This window comes from Boleophthalmus pectinirostris, unplaced genomic scaffold (assembly GCF_026225935.1).
Source record: "Boleophthalmus pectinirostris isolate CB_2022bp ecotype Guang Dong unplaced genomic scaffold, ASM2622593v1 HiC_scaffold_7, whole genome shotgun sequence".
In the NCBI taxonomy this organism is placed as follows: domain Eukaryota; kingdom Metazoa; phylum Chordata; class Actinopteri; order Gobiiformes; family Gobiidae; genus Boleophthalmus; species Boleophthalmus pectinirostris.
Genome location: NW_026571473.1, coordinates 4,025,412 through 4,044,455, shown reverse-complemented (window position 1 = coordinate 4,044,455; position 19,044 = coordinate 4,025,412). Strand labels below are relative to the sequence as shown.

The following is a 19,044-nucleotide window of genomic DNA, read 5'->3' as shown; positions in this document are numbered from 1 at the left end:
AATAATAAAATGTTGTTATTTCCAAAAGTTTAATATCTGTTGCCTACATTTGTTTTTGAGTCGGGCAGATGTGTGGGCAGCTCTGTGTTTACTCTGGTGGGTGTGCTCTTTGAATGTCTGTTTACAGGTTAGACTACAGGTTAGTGAAGTCAAATGTATTTAAAATAGAGGACAATGCACCAAGAGCCCCAGAGGAGGATCATTTTAGGGAAAGAGGGACTTTTCAGAGAGGACTCCAAATATGTTTCCACTTTACCCCACTGGAGGAGCCAGGATAAAACAGTGAAGCTGCACGTTTCTAATGATGTTTATAATAATGCATAAAGGACATATGAGAGCCACATGAAGACAGAGGAGAGACAGTTTATTCAGTGGTCTGTTTTTGGTTGTGGTTTATCCTTTTGTGATCTGAACCATCATCTGTGATGTGATTGTATAGAATCAGGTTCTGCTCCTGTTACCACATTAACATGATTCTGACTCAGTTCTCTCTGTTACCTCTGCTGGACAAGTGAACGAGCTGAGAACATTTCCTGAATACTTTCTATGAATGCACATGAATATGCTCAATAATATGCACATTTACAAGAAATGTTTCACCACTGGATGAGCGGCGAAATGTCTTCACTCTGAATCTTGTGTCCAGTAGGCAAGGCAAGTTTATTTGTATAGCACAATTCGTACACAAAGTAATTCAAAGTGCTTTACAGAATAAGAAATACATTAAAATCATAATAAAAACAAATCAAAACATAAATAATCATGAAGATTAAAATTAAAAAAGAGAGACATAAATTGGAGAGAAGAGTGCGGAATGAAAACCTTTCAGTTATATGCACAGTTAAACAGAAATGTTTTGAGTCTGGATTTAAACAGCGTCACAGAAGAGTCTGTCTCACATGTTCAGACTGTTCCAGGTTTTAGCTGCATGAACCTGAAACGCTGACTCCCCTTGTTTAGTCCTGACTCTGGTAGAATTTTTCTTTTGCTATATTCCACAGTGTAACAGTAGAGTGATTATTTAAAGTCAGGGTTTCCTTCTATCTGTCCAGTTCTGCATTTTATAACATAAAGAAATGATAAATGTTTACCCCCTTTAGCCAACTGGAACACATTGTAAATGGACCAGAAATCAGGAAAAACAATTCTAGAGGAGCACCCCCAGACCCCCCTGTGTTCACGTGCTGTTATTGTGGCTGTTGTGAGCTTCTGGAATTTTCTGTCTCATTTTTACAACAGGTTGAGACAGTGTTGCCATAACTTTTCTTCAGTATGACTTACCAATAGTGGAGCTTGCTTTGTCTCCATGGAAATAGATCCTTTTAATGCCATTCTGTGGAAAATGATAACAGCTACATTGAGACGAGCAGTGAGCAGAACCTCGAACAGAAAAGTTCCATAGTCTCTACATTACTATACACAAATAGTCATTTATATTTACTGATGCTGAAAACTCACACTCTTACTTTTACATACACACTCTTAGACACACATGCACGCACACACACACACACGCGCACACACACACACACACACATACACACAAACTTTACACCTTGTTTTTGTGGCAGTGTATGTATTTGTATTGTATTGTTCCATTTTGTACTTATTCTATTGTCCGGGCTAATGTCTGTGTGCATGTTGTATGTTGCAATTTAAAAAAAAATTAAAAATAGTAAAGTTCCATAGTGGCTCTTTAAGTCAAAGGTTGATGTGTTAAAACAGTAGTGCAGGCAGCAGTCACAGTGCTCTGTCTGCAGGTTCAGTGTGAGAACAGTTTTGTCTCATCATTTCCTCTCAGATCGAGCCGTTTCACACTCTCCACAGACCACACACTGCACAGGCTCTCTCTGCCTCCTCTGTCTTCTTTGTCTCCTTTGTCCTCTGCCCTCTGGTCCCTGCGTGGAGACATCATGGCCCCTGCACCTGCCCACTGCACCTGTCTGCTCCTGTTCTCCGCTCTCATCTCAGGTAAACCCACACAAATATTCACACTGTGTAGTTATTGTATTTGATTGTATTCTCTTTCAACTATTCTACACAGCCTATTCACTGTGCAGTAACACTCTGTAATGACTACACTTTAATAAGCCTTAATAAAGCATGAACAAATACTTAATTCATGAAGAACAAATAGTTTATTAACAATGATTCAGACTTGTGAACTATAATAGGGTCTGTTAGTTGTTTTTCTCCATGGAGATGTTGTTGCTTTGTCTGAAATGTATAGCATTAAACCTTTCTATCTTCATGGAGACCAAACCAGACCATATTACAGGGCAGATCTGTCAGAATGTCTGTTTTTCTGGTATTTTTGAGCTCTAAAACCATCTGTAATTGAATAAATGTAAAGTAGAGCTGTTTAATGTGGAACATTCCAGGCAGAGCGGTGACATCTCCAGCGTCTTTAAGCTGTTAGTAAGCCTGTATTGTATTGAATTGTTTTGCATTCAGCTTCACAGTAATACGGTAGGCTTTCACAATATATGAAACTCTTCTTCCATTTTTTTTGTTGCTGTTGCTGCAACAAAAACAGAGAGAACTACACAGACCAGGAGCCATGCATACTACTATTGTTACATCCTTACATGTTTATTATCATGTTTATTTTAGATGTATTGAAAATGAATACATGTATTAAAGTGATGTTATCAATATCAAAAGTCATGTAACATATATTCATTTAAGTCTGAGGCTATAATACTCCCACAATGCAGTGCAAAGACTACATATATTGAGACATATGTATGAGAATTATATGAATGAATGTATACATGTGACTTTTTTTTTTATCTCTGTTGATTATAAAAAAGCGAAACACAGATAAAATAAAGTTATTATTTGGCATAAAGTATTAATAGCTTTACCATTCAGATTTATTTTAATCTATGGGAGCTAAACTGCGACTGTGTGGGGCCAAAATAGAATACAGATGGGGGAAGGGCAGTAAAATAGTTGTATAATGTTAAATAAAGTTGTAATATAGCAAGTTCTAGAGTCTAATCACACACAGAAACAGACTATTGAACAGAAATGAGTCACCTTTGCCCCCCATGTGTGAGTACAACACCAGCATTTTTGAATCTGAAAACTGCCCACTGTGTGTATTATTAAGTTTTCTTCAGGTTACTATCTCATTAAATTCAATAACTCAAACTGAAACTAAAAAATAGCCTCCGTGGTTTTCCTGAACACCCCCATGATGCCTAGACTAAGCTTTATGAAAAGGTTGTTTCCTGGTGGGGTTACTTTGGTCTTTTTGACATGTGAAGAGTCAAGGCACAAAAACTTTTCACTGTTGCCACATGAACTAAAATAAAAGGGAGATTTGCATTTACAAAATCACATGAATTTGTCGCAAAAACTCATTATTATGTTGTGATTTGTTCTAATTCCAGTCTCTCTCTTCATGTTGTGGTTGGTAAAAACTTAAACTTATATTCACATTTGATGAATTTATGATTTTTTTAGAGTGGGGTAAAAAGTGTTGTTGCTTCAGCCAGCTGAGCTCTGCATTCTGTGATTAACAAGATGAAAATGTTGGCAAAATTATTGCAAGTTGTATGAAGCCTGTGTATCTCCTGTTCTAAACTATGTACAGTATAGTACATGTGTGCTTTTTGGAAGTGCATAAGTTTGTCCGAGTTTTTCCAGTGCAGGGTGATTTGGGCTTGGTCCCCTCAGTCCAAAGAAAGTGAGACATTAGACTGTGGAATGGGATTATGAATGAAACTGATGACCGAGTTTCTAAATAGGTTTTTGAGTGGAGTCAGTTTCTATTTATGACTTTATTTAAAACTGAATTTTATGTCAGAACAAATTTGAGTAGGAATCAAAGATCTCTGATTGCCCAGCGATGCACAGGAATCTTCTTGTGGCCTTAGAAACCGTGAGGTTTTCTCAAACCCCTGAAGAAGATTCTGTGGTTTGTGTGAGTTGCAGAAGTGGAAAGTAAAGCTCATTTTCTGTCATATTGTCCTTTTTAAGATGAAGTTAGAAATCCTTTGTTTGATGAAATGTTCATTCGATGCCCTGATATGATCAAATGTAATGATGACAACAAGACGAAATGGTTATTTAATGTTAATGTTTATAATTTGGTTTAATTTCTCTGTAAAGTCTGGAAGAAAGGGCAGATTTATTTGTTTAAATTAATCCATTTATGTTATAACACATGTTTGTAACTTTCCTATTGCATTTTGTTAATGATGTTTTATAAGCTCATGGTGGGGCAGGGCATGTTTGTATGCAAGACACAATAATAAACATTAATGCATTCAATTCATATATGATGTATGATGCTTGTGTTTTGATCAGGAGTTCATCTGCAGTTCAGCAGTTCAGAGAAAGCTCTTATCTACAAACCTGTACTGCAGCCCCACGAGTCCATCCCTCCCACAGGTACTGTGACATACTGCAAGTACAGACATTTACATTTCTGCAGCAGTGGTAGTTTTTACATGAACTTCTGTGCAGCTGTAGTCTTGTGAGTGCAGTTTGGGTCAGACATGTTTGGAGATGTAGACAGTCTAATAATGCAGGATTAAACATGTGTTAATTGAGCAAAACACAACTGCAGGTCTGTTTCTGAGGAGAGAACCACATTATAACTCAAAGTTCACAAGAGTCCATTTTGTGTAATATAGCACCTTAAATGCTTTTGTATATGTTGATGGTTTTATAGGGACCGTGATATATAAGTTTCTTCAAAGGTGTCTAATAAATAAAAAGGTTTTTATTATTTTTTCATTATTATTATTATTCGTTAAAGTGTGTGTGTTGCAGGGACGTACATGCTGCGGACTGCGACTGGGGTCCCTTGTATCAGAGTGACACTGGGAGCAGAGTTCTTGGTGCTGGAGCAGAAGGTGAGACTGGCTCAGCACAAAAACATGAGACTGACTCTGCACTATTCACCCCACAGTGACTCTACATCAGCTACTGTCACCACGGCGACACAAAGCTCCGCACTTTACCAACCTCAATAACGGCTGTTGGCCTCAGGGTGCAAGGATTAACAATACACCCAAATCTGGCGCAATTCTCAAATCAAGCACAGCGTTTTCAAAATGTCCAAAATGGTTGATGTCTGTTTAATGTGCTTTATTATATAGGCCTTTATTTAGACCTGATTCATGTCTTTGTCTGTACATCAAACTCACACTGATGGGCCTGAGCTGCATTTGAACAATGAGTCCATGACGGCTGATGTAGGTGACGTTTGAGTGAGCTCCTCGATTCTCAGTCTGCTTCATGTACTGTACTATAAGCCTTTATTTAGACTTGATTCATGTCTCTGATTGAGTGCTGTCTGTTCATCAAATCACAGTGATGGGCTTAAGCCGCATTTGAACACTACATTTATATAAAATGTCCAAGATGGCTGGTGTAGGTGACGTCTGAGTGAGCTCCTCGATTCTCAGTCTGCTTCGTGTAATGTACTATAAGCCTTTATTTAGACTTGATTCATGTCTTTGATTCACTGCTGTCTGTTCATCAAACTCTTCATCAAACCTGATGAGCTGCATTTGAACAATGAGTTTTTTAAAATGTCCAAAATGGCCGATGTAACAGTGGTGTTTGAGTGAGCTTGATGTAATGTAGCCGTCATTTAGACCCGATTCACGTCTCTGACAAAATACTTTGCCACACTTTGTCAAACTGGTGGGCATGAACTGCATTTACTTTGACTTGGCTCTCCTCATCGCTCCTGTCCTCCTCCATGGACCAAACCAGGGACCAAACTGCTGCCGGCTGGTTCATCCTGAGCGCCTCCAACAACTCAAACAGATGATTTCCTACTTTGACCCCAAACTCCAAAACTTGCAATGAACTGCAGATGGTCTGCAAGCCTCTCATATCTTTGGGGATCAAGTTGGAGAGGTTGAATGTAGGGTAAGCTCAAACTGGGACAATGTAACTGATTTGGAGAAATGCATTTAGACTCTCGAGAAGCAGAACCTTTTGGTGAGGACGGGGGACGCAGGGAGATTCAGGCCTTTGTTTCCTCTGTACTTCTTTGGTTCTCCAATTTCAGTTTCAAAATCTGTGACACGTGCAGGATTCGACAGCGTTGCGTGGTCATTTTGGTACAAAAAAAACCGTCTTTGTTGTGATGACGTTTACAGCAGCAGCAGAAATCAGAGGACTTGTTTCTTTTATCAAGTCATTTTAAATGAATATTGTGATTTAAAATGTGCAAATTATACCTTATACCATACTTGTAGATTATAGTATAGATTATATCTGTATAGCAGAAACATGCACATGTGTTCTTTAAGGCACACTTTATTGTCCCAAATGTGCCCTCTGCATTTGCATCTGTTTACAGAAAACACTTGTAATGGAATATTACACAGTTCACAGGTTTAAAGCCTTACTGCGGAACATAACAGACAAAGCTATCACCATAAGGGGCAGGGCATTCGCTCACTCTGCTCCTCAGCTCTGGAACTCCTGCTGTGTTTGTTTATCCATCCATCTCCCACTCGGATTTCAGATCTGACGTTACGTCCACATCCACGTTTCAAGTATTTTATTATGTTTCGTGTGTCTGGCTCGGAGAAAAACGTGGAGGCTAACCGGAAAACTGTTGTTGCTTTAGCACTCGCCGAGTACCAGGCTCCAAAAATAAGTCTGTGCTTCAACTACACAACCTCCAGGAAGAATGCAGTATAAATAGTTTCATTCAGTATAAATAGTATCATTCAGTATTAGTGAAGTGAAAGTGTTGGTGTCACGTGATAGTCGATCATTTTGGCACATTAGTTAGAAGGAAATGGGATAAAAACAGGGGCAACACCGACTACCAAACCCACAGGCAGTAATACAGATGCAGTAAAATACTACAGTAATACAGATGCAGTAAAATACTACAGTAATACAGATGCAGTAAGATACTATAGTAATACAGATGCAGTAAGATACTGCAGTAATACACACACAGAAAGGTATTGCAGTAATACACACACAGTAAGGTATTGCAGTAATACAAGTGACTGAAATTGTCATTTAAACCACCAAAGCTCCAAACACAACAAAAACACTTCATACAAATGACACTGGGAGCAGCCGTCTTGGATTCTATCTGAAAATCCTTGCTTGGTCTTCTCCGAGCTCTTCCGAGTTCCAAGGAAATGGGGCGTGTCAGTGCATGTCACTAGGCAATGTCCTCAGACCTCCGAGTCAGATGGATAATGGAACACACCATTAGTCCCACCCGACCGCTGTGATCTTGATGCACTCCCAATATTCAAATCCAGACTCAAACTCGTTTATTTATATGAATCCACCCCCATTAATGTCTTGATGTTTTAGAGCCTGTGCCATACTGTTTGATTGTTTTTAATTATGTGTCTTAATTGTTGTTTGTACGGTGTTCTTGAGTGCCCAGAAAGGCACCGTTAAATAAAATGCATTATCATTATTATTTCCATGGAGATGAGTAGCTGTCTGACACCTCGACCGCAAAAGTTACACCGTGCACCTTTAACGAGCCTAACCCTTATGTAATACTTCTGCTGTGTTTTGTTTGCTTTCACAGACGTGGTATTTTAACCTGGACCCGTCTCGTGTGACTGTGTCTGGGACCTGTGGATCAGCTGTGGCCATTTTGTCTCTTGCTCTGCACAATGAGGGTGGCAGTCTCCAGTTCTTCTTCACCAAGGTACTACAGCTGCTACCATCAACATTCACTGGGGGTGTGATGGTAACTGTAAGCACTGCTCTGTCTGAGACTTGTTGAACTTTAATCTGAGCTTTATTTTAAGACAGTCTGACCAGAGCTTTTCGTTAAAATATATTTAGCATTTTTTCATATCTGGTGGATGGTTTGTCACCTGCTTGTTTCTATGGAGATATCATTGCTCTCACTGGAATGTTCCACAATATGACACCATGCAGCTACCTTACATTTATTTAATTACAGGTGGTTTTATAACTCCAAAATACCTAAAAAAGCATTGTGGCTGTGAGCAGGGTCGCCTCTCCACAGATCTGTAACTTCATCTGCTTTTGTCTACATGAAGATAGAAAAGTTTAATACCATACTGTGAAACATTCCAGTTAAAGCAATAACATTTCCACTGAGAAGAGCATTTGACAGACCGTCCACCAGAAAAGTTACACAATGCACCTTTAAGTTTTCTGACCATCTGAAATCTTTGTTTGGCTGTGTTTGGTAATGTATGCATTGTCACCATGGAAACTGCAGGAAATGCTGAATGTGATGGCACTGCAAAGTATGAATATATATAACCCATCAAACTCCTATAAGTCTGTGGTACTGCCCAGGACTGTCTCCTCAAGGCTCTCAGATACTTGATCTTTTGAAAACAGGCTTGATGGTGAACTGATCCTGAGAGAGCCCCAGAGAAATTGAACACAAATTTATTAATAAAAAAACTGCTGATTTTCAATGAGTGTGTACACATGCACATGAGTATTCCGGTTATGATCGGGTTTTTTGAGTATCCCGGTTTCATCATGGTGCATGTATACAGTTTCAGTATCTTGTTTATGGCAGTATCCTGGTTATGAGAAACCAGGATACTGTAGACCAGGGGTGTCAAACTCATTTTGGTCCGGGGGCCGTACCCAACCTACTTTGATACCAAAGGGGCCGGATCAGAAAACTCATGGCATATAAACCCCAAAAATAACAATAAGTTCAAATATTTGTGCAGAGAAACACAAATCTATTACAGAAATCTTTTTTAATTGATGAACTCTTTCTTATTATAATATTATAATATTATGAACAACCTGAAACTTTAAGAAAAATTCAATTTCAACATTTAAAATATTTTAGTAGAAAATCACCCAAGGGCCACATTAAAGGTCTTTGAGGGCCGGATCTGGCCCCCCGGGCCTTATGTTTGACACCTGTGCTGTAGCGGGTATTTTCCAATAGTAACTGGGATACTGTGGCATGTAAACACAGTATCCCGGTTACTGCAATATAAATTTGAGTGCGCATGCGTCCAAAAGACAAATACTTTTCAGTCTTTTTACCACTACAACAGTGACATAAATAAAGTGACCATACATGAGTGAAATGACTGCGCTAAACCTGCACAGGAATCTGCACTGTACGACCTGCGCACAGTACGATCGCTGAAAAGTTAAACATGAAACATCTCCTACTCGATATACGCACAGAACACACTCACCATCATCACCAAAAAACACATATAATCCACTGAGTTGTGTCCGACAGAAGCTGAACCACATCAGCGGCACAAGGAGCGAGCTGTTGTAGCCATGTGGTCTTAGTTTCAGTAAAACATAAACAAATGTGACAAAGCTGAAATATATTATCAAACGGGCTGATGTGGTTGTGGTTTATGTGTTATAAAGCTGAGTTTATTTATGCAGAATATTTTAATAAAAAATCTACACGTTGGGTTTGATGTGTGCAGTGGATTGTGGGATACCTCATAGCTCCGTACCGCTGGTCAGAACCCATGGATCTATTAAAATAACCTTCCAAGTTTGTATTTTTCCGTTTGTATTTTTTCTGGTTTATTAACTTAAATTAGGTTCATTTTTGCACTTGCGCATTTGTAAGATTATGTCAAGAAACCAGGATATTTTTCATTTGATCATGTTCACACGAATATGAGTATCCCGGTTTCTCAGTGTGGATGTAAACACAGTAGGGATGGGCATTCGATGAAATTTTCTTAATCAATCTTCGGAAGAATTAACGATCGATTATCGATTAATCATTAACATTTTTATATTAAAATGATCATCATTATTATTACTATCTGCACTGCTAATCTGCATAAATAAATTCAACTTTACGACATATAAACCGTAACGACTCTAGAGCCACATCAATCCGTTTGACATTATTAATGTGTTTAATTCAGTTTTGCGCAACTCTCACAGAAACCAAACTTAAAACCGCATCACCAATTTGCATAAACTAAGCGAAGATAAAACTACAGCTCTTGTGTCGCTGATGCGGTTCAATTTCTGTCAGATTAAAAGACATGATTCAGTGGAATACAGGTTAGTGTGACCAGATTTGTGTTTGTCAAAACCAGGACACCGTACGGGGGGAGGGAGGTGGGGACTTGTCATCGACATTGAGCAACTCTCACCTGGCAAAACTTTTTCCCTCTGGACACTGAAACATATGTGCTGCTTTGTACACTGTGCACATGGACTCACACTTGTCCCGAACGCAACGGAAAGCGTGGAATTTCTTGTACAAATCATCGTTAAATACACATTTGTGCTTCGGTACGTTGCAGACTGACCCACTGTTTCTGTTTGTGTCTCGCTCCTTCTGATGCAGAGACACATGTACAGACCCCTGTTCGGTCACGCTACACACAGCAACCTACATTCGGTTTGTCGATTAAAATTAATGTAATCGATGAAATTCTTAATGATCAATTATCGATTAATCGACTAATCATGCCCATCCCTAATACACAGTATCCCGAATACTACCATAACTGGGATATGGCTTATAACCGGGATACTGATGTGCATGTAAACACACTCATTAAGCAAATTCTCTTTATTCTGGAATTTATGTAGAGGTCCTATATTTTAACCAGACTCTTCTATTTGGCCAAACTCCTTGTCAAAGTTTGATCTGGTCAGATCTCAGGCCGGGTCTGCTTACTACTTGGATACTTGGGAATATCAGGAGGGTCTGTTAAAGACACATCACCCACATCGTCTAGTATGCATCTAGTGTATGAGTGAGCATTGATGGTGGTCAGAAGGGCTGATGGTGCAGATTGGAAGCCTCACTTATAATACCTTTCTTCCAAGTCCACTTTATTTCTATAGCACATTTTACAAACAAAGCAGTTTCCAAAGTGCTGCACAGAGATCATAAAACGAACACAACAAAAAGGGAAATTGCTCAAATTTGGTCAGACCAGTCCTAAAACAATAAAGCCAGTCAAATAAAATAAAAGCAAAACCATAAAAATCATAAAATAGCAGTAAATAAATCAAATAAATAAAGTAAATAAAATAAATAAAAGACACAGAGGACCACACAACTCACACGGTGTTAAAAGCCAAAGACAAAACTTAAAACTCTCCACTGTGGGGGCTGTTGGGACATGGGGGGGCTGAGCTTTCCAGAGCTTCGGACCGGCCACAGAGAACGTCCTGTCCCCACTGGTTTTAAGTCTCGTTTTAGGCCCCACGAGCTGGAGCTGGTCCTCGAACTTCAGAGCGTTCTTCTTTGAGTGCCCAAAAAAGATTATATAAGTCAAATGCATCATTATTATTTATTTGCAGGAGAAGAAAGTTTACTATGTGAAGAAGATAACTGCTCACTTGTCTCCGTTCCCTGTCTGCAAAAACTGCTCACGTAAGAAACTGATGAATACATTTAATTTTGTGTAAATGTACTTCTCTAAGTGCATGTGACAGGTCTTCATGTTTTTCTATTTATGACTTGGTTTGGTGGGATAATGTGCTAAATATTAACCAGTTTTACATTAAGTTAAGAGGCAGTTTGAGGGAAAAAAGTTGAGAAGAAAAGTAGAAAAATACTGGAAGCAGCACTGAGTTCTAAAACAAAATACCTTTACTTATGTCAGTCAACACCGAAAACTCTATCTGACAGTTTAAATATTAATTTAACGAAATGAAGGTGTCATTTATTTTCATTAGTCTAATCCAAACTATTGTGCAGCTTAGACACACTTTGGTTCTTGTTTACATTATGGTTGCTAGGTAACAGAAGTGGAATTATCTCTATCCAGGAAGTAAAATGATAAGATAGACATGCTTTTCAGTCAAATCGTAAATATGTCTTCTCTGTCTGCAGGCACTTATACAGGAATTGTGGACCATGAGAAGCTGTTTGTCTCTAAAGGTGGTCGTAGTTTTAAGTGTAACTCTGAGAGCCTTCTGCACTTATCTTCTACCCTCCGCCTTAAGATGGTGCCTCTGCAGATGCAAGCCTTCTCTGTGCCAAAGGGACAGTACGGCAAAGGTAACTCAACCCAACCGAGCTTTATACATCTGTTATGACAAGATTCTAGAGTCCATCCTAGTTTAAACTGAGCTGGAGGACAGGCCCGAATTCTGTGGTGAAATTTACTATAAGATTACTTCAGTGCCACACACTTGCCTGGGCTCAGCTACTGGTGATTCATATGGTCTGTGCGACGACCCCCTGACCCCCTGTTTAAAAATTTATATTTTTTTAAATTTAAGACATTTTTCCTGATTTCTGGTGCACCTGAGTGTGTTCTAGTTGGCTAAAGTGGGTATAAAATGCAGAATTGGATAGAGTAGCCAAAACTTTTACTCAGGTAAGGAAACCTCGACTTCAAATAATATTACTCAAGAAGTAAAAAGTGGTGGTCCCAGAAATGACTCAAGTAAGAGAAGCATAAGAAAACTACTCTGGACATAACATCAGAAGTATAGTTTGTTTTTGACACTTGTAGACAAATGCACTTACAGTGGGAAAGTAAAAGCTTTTACTCTAATAACTCACTGTTATTTGTTATTTGACACTGTTGAATATAGCAAAAGAAAAAAAATCAACTGGACAAAAGTTTCAGAGTGAAGAGGTTTCACCACTCTGAAACATTTCCTGTAAAGGTGCATATTAATGAGCATATTCATGATTAATTATTTATGATTTTTGCTTAATTCAAAGAACATATTCAGGAAACAGATCCAGAATCATGTTGTTAAAGTAATAACAGGAGAATAACCTGATTCTCTACAATCACACCACAGATGATGGTTCAGATCACAAAAGGATAAACCACAACCAAAACTAGACCACTGAATAAACTGTCTCTCCTCTGTCTTCATGTGGCTCTCATATGTCCTTTATGCATCATTAGAAACATCATTATAAACCTGCAGCGTCACTGTTTTATTCTGGCAGTTCCAATGGTGTCAAAGTGGAGACATATTTGGAGTCCTCTGTCCTCAAAAAGATCCTCCTCTGGGGCTCTTGGTGCTTTGTCCACTATTTGAAATACATTTGATTTCATGAAATTTTAGTCTAACTTGTAAACAGACATTCAAAGAGCACACCCACCAGTGTAAACACAGAGCTGCCCACACATCTGCCCGACTCAAAAACAAATGTAGGCAACAGATATTAAACTTTTGGAAATAACAACATTTCATCATTTTAGAGAAGTATTTAGACTAGTATAAACACCTGAGCACTGCCTAAACTTTCCAATCTTTATTTTCAATATAAGTGGTGCCCCCTGATGGCCTCGGGGTTCCTAATCAGCTTACAGTTCACTTATAGTCTTGGCCGACCCTGTACCAGAGTTGTATTTTGCTTCATCCTCACTGTTTAACTAATCCTCTTTAAAAGGTTCTTTGTCTCTGAGCTGTCACCAATCACACAGTTAGAATTTTCCCAGGATTGTTGCATCATAGGTGAAAGACTGCACCATTTTTACTTCCCTAAATCATCAACAAATTTATTCAAAGCATTTCAGTCGTCAAATTATTGTCAGTTTCCTTTTTGTAATTCTGTTTAGTGCCAGTAGATGGAGAGATGCACCAGATCCCAGTATGAGGAGCACTGAAGCTGTGAAACAATGTGTGGTTCTTTAGTTATTAGCCGTTATTTTAAGTTCTAAAACATGAAATACCAAAGCAAAACTACTGGAGACCATGTTTAAGGGCACATAGCATAATAATTGTTAGACCAGGTGATTCAAACCAGTGACCGTGCGGTTGGTGGGCTGACTCTTTTCCTCTTGTGTCTGTTGTGTCTGTCAGAGGTGGAGTGCTGGGCGGACTATAACAAGCGCGTTATCCCCATCGTCATCGGGGCGGTGATAGTGGGACTGCTCCTCATCGCTCTGCTCACCTATGTCATCATGAGAGACAGACGCAGGACCGGCTACGAGAGTCTGTGAACGCACCACCAATTTACCACTGAGTCTGTGAAAGCAACACGAATGTACAACTGTCTGTGAATGCAACACCGACATCATGTACAAGGAAAGACAAGTATATAAAAAAGTGCACTGTGTAATTTTTCTGGTGGAGGGTCCAGTGATGTTATTTCTTTTGCCTGAAATGTTCCACAGTATGGCATTAAACTTATCAATCTCCATGGAGACAAGCAGGAAACACCGCCCGGCCAAGGTAAAGGTCAGATCTGTGGAGAAGTGACCCCGTTTACAGTAAGAATGAATGCTTTCAAGTATTTTTAAGGATAACACCTTTTATTATTTAGTAAATGTTTGGATACGTTTAATGCCATACTTCGGAACATTCCAAACACAGCAAAAACATCTCCATGGGACAAACAGTTGGCAGAAACCCTCCAGAAAAATTCCACAGTGCACTTTAACTGTAACTTACCTTATTTCGTGGACGATTGTTGTTGTATATTTTTGTAGATATATCGTCAAGATTACATTGTGAGATTACCGTATTTTTTGGACTACAAGACGCACTTAAAATCCTTTAATTTTCTCCAGAATCGACAGTGCTCCTTATAATCCGGTGCTCCTTATGTATTAATTCTGGTTGTGCTTACTGACCTCGAACTGATTTTATGTGCGGTGTTGTGTATCACATAAAACATTCTGTCCCGAGGTCTGCTCAGTCCTGCTCCCGCCCACACCCACATTGTGCCGTCTTGCTTCCGCCCGTACCGACAACACAGTGTGGGGCTCTACTACGAAGCCGCATCTCTAGTAATCCACATTCACCAAGACAGGGAGGCAACGTCAGGTGAGTTACGCCATGATCTGCCAGTGGATCGTGGACGCCTGGACTAAGGATCAGTCTCAAGCGTTGTCTGTTTTGTTTCACTTCATGCGCCTTATAATCTGGTGCACCTTATGTATGAAAATAGACGAGAGAATTCAACATTTTTGATATTGCGCCTTAAAATCCGGTGCGTCTTGTAGTCCGAAAAATACGGTAAGCAATATTGATAATTTACAGTGACATCAGGCTGGGGGTGTTTTACATGTATGTGGATTGTTCGGCCGTTTCTAAGGTGTAAACACTGCCCCCAAAAAAAAGGTTTTCAGAAAAGAAAAGAAAGAAAGAAAAAATATGAAATGGATGTAAACCATAGACTGTATAAAAAAGTGGATTAAGCGAGTGTTCAGCTCCACACAAATGAAGCTCCTGTTAGAGGGTAAAAGCACGATTACAGGAGCCAGGCTCCATATTTGGAAATCTGACTGCGAGTATCATAACAACCACAAGAGCCAATCATGATTGAGGTCATTAAATGTGCCTGGCCTTCTCACTGGAAGGGGGCTTACTTAGCAACGAAGCACACTAGCTGTCAATCAAACTTGTTGCTAATGCAAGCATGAGTAACCTTGGGGACTGAAGGCGTCCGATTGATCCATTATTTATGTTCAGATCTCGATTTAGGGACAAAATAGTGAAATAGAAGGATCATGGCTGCTGTGGCCTCGCAGGTACAGAGAGAGGAGCCACAATATTCCAATGTAAGTCTATAGGCTCTATGCACAAACCAGGAAGTTACGTCACAAACCAGGAAAATGTTTGGAAACACGTGATGTAGTTCACTGGGTTCACCAACAGACTGTGATCAAACCCACTGAAGTAAATACGATCGTTGGTAAAATGAAGACTGCAGACGTATGTGCTGTTTGGAATCATCTGGAATTTGGCGTCTCATCTCTTGTAATCACATGTACCAGTGCACTCAGAGTTGTGTGTCAGTGTGGAAATGATAAAAACTGAGGTATGGTTGTAATTGTTGATTAGCTGAACATAACAGAACGCTACAATGACATGGAGATGAAGAAAACTGGGACATTTTCTAATTTTTCCTAAATTTTGTTAGACTTACTACCACGAACAGAGCCCATTGTAAGTTGTCATCATGTTTCCAGTTAGCTTCACACCCCCAGGGAATATTGTTGATCCCAGCTGCAAAATATCAGTTGTTACATGTATGTATTGTTATGTATGAGAATTCAATAGAACAGCTGTTGTTTGTATTGTTTGTGCTTATGCTGGTTTAGTTATTATATGTTAGTTGGTCAAACCTTGAAGCTGAGATAAATAATGTCGCCTGATGCATTTAAAACTTCTATCCTTCCACAAAGCTGGGGAGTTATTTTAAAACAAATCTTATCAAGAAATAATACATGTATCTTTTTTTATTTGTCACTTGGCCTCTCCCCTTTCTCTTCATCTGTTAAAGCATTAAATCTCTCTTTTTTAAAGCCCTTACACTTCTGGTCTCTTTTTCTTAAAACGGTGAGAGAGACAATTCTGTTCATTGTTTTTATGGACGGGCTGGAGGGGGTCCAGTTTCCGACCATGGTTCTCAAATGGAAAAGATGGCGCCCTCTTCAGGTGGGTGGAGAGTCCCTGGCTCAGGTGGAGGAGTTCAAGTGTTCCGGTCTCAGCTCTCCAGCTCCTGCTGCAGTCGTATCTGTTTAACCCTGCGTTCGATTATCTTCCGATTCTCACTTGGACCTTGGCGTCACGTCCGAGCTTGAAGTGTATGATTATGTTTGGCATGTCGGACTGTGTGGATTATGATCACGACTATTCCCTCATTTTATGAAAACACTACCACTTCAATTAATATAATTTTGGAAATTTGTACTTAATTTTATGTTATGATTTCTCTTCCGTTACAATCTTAGGGACGTTAACGCCCTTTAAATCAAGTATTTGTTCAGTATTGGCCTCACCACAAAACCGACTACCAGATCCACAGGCAGTGACACGGACATGGGGAGGTATTGCAGTGATACGAGTGACTGAAACTGTCATTTAAAAGACCAAAGTGTCCAAACACAATGAAAACACTTCATATTTCACATCACAGTGGGCATAGTCATCTTGGATTCTGACTCAGAATCCTTGCTCGGTCTCCTTTTTCCGCCACCGAGGTCCATGTTGCCCCGTGTCAGGGGCATGTCAAGGGCCATGTCACATGTTTCACTAGGCAACTTCCTTGGAAAACTGATTCGCAAGGATAATTGAACATAGGGTAAGTCCCTGCTGCTACTGTTCCCTGTGTTGTGCATGCAAGCCTCAGTCTGACAGACCTCTTCAGTGATTGGTGCATCAACTTCAAGCTGCCGCCTGGGTCTCTTCCTGCTCATTGGTGTATTGTCCGAGAGCCTGGCCAATCCTGGGCTTTCACCTGTAGGGTCACACCTATAAAAGTTACTCCGGGCACCCTGTTACTCCGGGCTGCTGTTCTCTCTGTGAACTACAGGCCACGTTTACTGTGTCTCTTGTGCTCTTGTTAAGTTGGTGACTTAGTTTTGAGACTGATTTGTTTTTCTGTTACTGTAATTTATGTACTCTATTTTTGTTAGAGTGGTTAAATATTTAACTATAAGTAGGCTGTTAGAGCTTCTTTTTGAAAATATCCTGTTTTACCTTTACATTCCTTTTAAATAACTTACAACTTGAGTTTTACCATTTTACATCTTGGTTCTTGTGTTACTTCCTCTGTCCCTAGCAGAGCTGGGTCATAACATCAAGTATCACAGGGTCAGGTAGATCGATGCAGCGTCTGCAGTGATGACGTCGTTGTGTCGGACTTATGACGAAGGAGTTCAAAGACAAATAAATTTACTGGTCACTCCCGCCTATGATCCCTGGTTTAGACCTGGTTTTGATCTCTGGTCCTCCTCTCGCTTATGATCATGAGCTTTAGATAATGACCAAAAGAATAAGATGGTGGATACAAGAGGTTCAAATGAGTGTTCCTGAGTGGTTGGGTGCTCCATTAGAGGTAGAGTGAGAAGCTCAGTCACGCGAGTGGAGCTCAGAGAAGAACCAATGCTCCTTCATGTGGAGAAGAGCAGCTGAGGGGAGGGCATCTAACCCTAAACTTAAATATTAACTATATTAAAATACACACAATTTTCCAAGCCAAACACACTAAAATCGATAGATAAATAGATTACAATTTTTTTAGTACAATAGCAGCTAGAACAAATTTGTTTGTCTTGGGACTAAAAGAGTCTGACCAGAGGGAAGCAGCTGAAACTCTGAGTTTAGTGGATGTTGCTCGTCTTTTAAAATCCTCTGGAACGTCCTCTGTAAGTGTCCTGAGTACAGAGAGTCCAGCGGCTCTGAGGATGAACAATCACCTCACTCACCCACTTCACCAAATGATTCACGGAGTTCTTGTTTTTAGCAGGGATGCTCCCAAACCATGAGACCAGTGAAAACGTTCAAACTGATTTCCATAAACCTTTTATAGAACAGTGTCATCATGGCTCTGTCTACATGGTAAAAGGACAATTTCCTCAGACAATGAAGGTGGTGGTGCCTCTTTAACACACAGCAGCACAAACCGTCAAAGCTCAAATATTTACAGGATTCCACACACTCAACTGACTGCCCCTTTATATATGTGATGACATTCTGAGGCTCTCGTTTTTCAAAAGTCAACCCTACTGGGATACTGCTGTTCATGCCGGGGGCCACCTGCCTACTACGCCCTGTCGGGGCTCGGGCCTAACAAGTTCTGTTCAGAGGAACATCAGAATTTAAATCCTGCCCAGATTCTTTGTGGTAAATGTAAGATTGTACAATTGACACTAAATTAAATATTTGTTGGGTTGTAGAGACCGCTTAGGTCCTCACTGCTCTCTATTCGCTCAGTTGGGGTGAAACACTTTTTAACATCTATTGTGTGTGGTCCTTTACATGTATCATGTATGTACCATGTGTACATGTATCATGTATGTACCATGTGTACATGTACATGTACGTGTATGTACCATGTGTACATGTATGTCATGTATGTACCATGTGTACATGTATCATGTATGTACCATGGTGTACATGTATCATGTATGTACCATGTGTACATGTACGTGTATGTACCATGTGTACATGTATCATGTATGTACCATGTGTACATGTATGTGTATGTATGTACCATGTGTACATGTATGTGTACATGTGTATGTACCATGTGTACATGTACGTGTACGTGTATGTACCATGTGTACATGTATCATGTATGTACCATGTGTACATGTACGTGTATGTACCATGTGTGTGTACGTGTATGTACCATGTGTACATGTA

At 39.7% G+C, this 19,044-nt stretch overlaps 1 protein-coding gene across 1 annotated transcript; it reads left to right on the top strand.

Moving 5' to 3' along the window:
- Window positions 1-1,766: 1,766 nt before the first annotated feature.
- On the top strand, window positions 1,767-16,208 carry lamp3 (lysosomal associated membrane protein 3). Its single transcript, XM_020925273.2, has 7 exons — window positions 1,767-1,971; window positions 4,318-4,401; window positions 4,786-4,868; window positions 7,544-7,666; window positions 11,275-11,347; window positions 11,810-11,977; window positions 13,750-16,208. The coding sequence occupies exons 1-7, from the start codon at window positions 1,914-1,916 to the stop codon at window positions 13,887-13,889; spliced, it is 729 nt and encodes a 242-aa protein (XP_020780932.2). The 5' UTR covers window positions 1,767-1,913; the 3' UTR covers window positions 13,890-16,208.
- Window positions 16,209-19,044: the final 2,836 nt, after the last annotated feature.

Excerpts from the sequence above, each read along its gene's own strand:
- lamp3 (XM_020925273.2), top strand. The coding sequence starts at position 1,914 with ATGGCCCCTGCACCTGCCCACTGCACCTGTCTGCTCCTGTTCTCCGCT. Across the intron at positions 4,869-7,543 it reads TCTTGGTGCTGGAGCAGAAG|ACGTGGTATTTTAACCTGGA; the intron begins GTGAGACTGGCT and ends TTGCTTTCACAG. Across the intron at positions 11,348-11,809 it reads TGTCTGCAAAAACTGCTCAC|GCACTTATACAGGAATTGTG; the intron begins GTAAGAAACTGA and ends CTCTGTCTGCAG.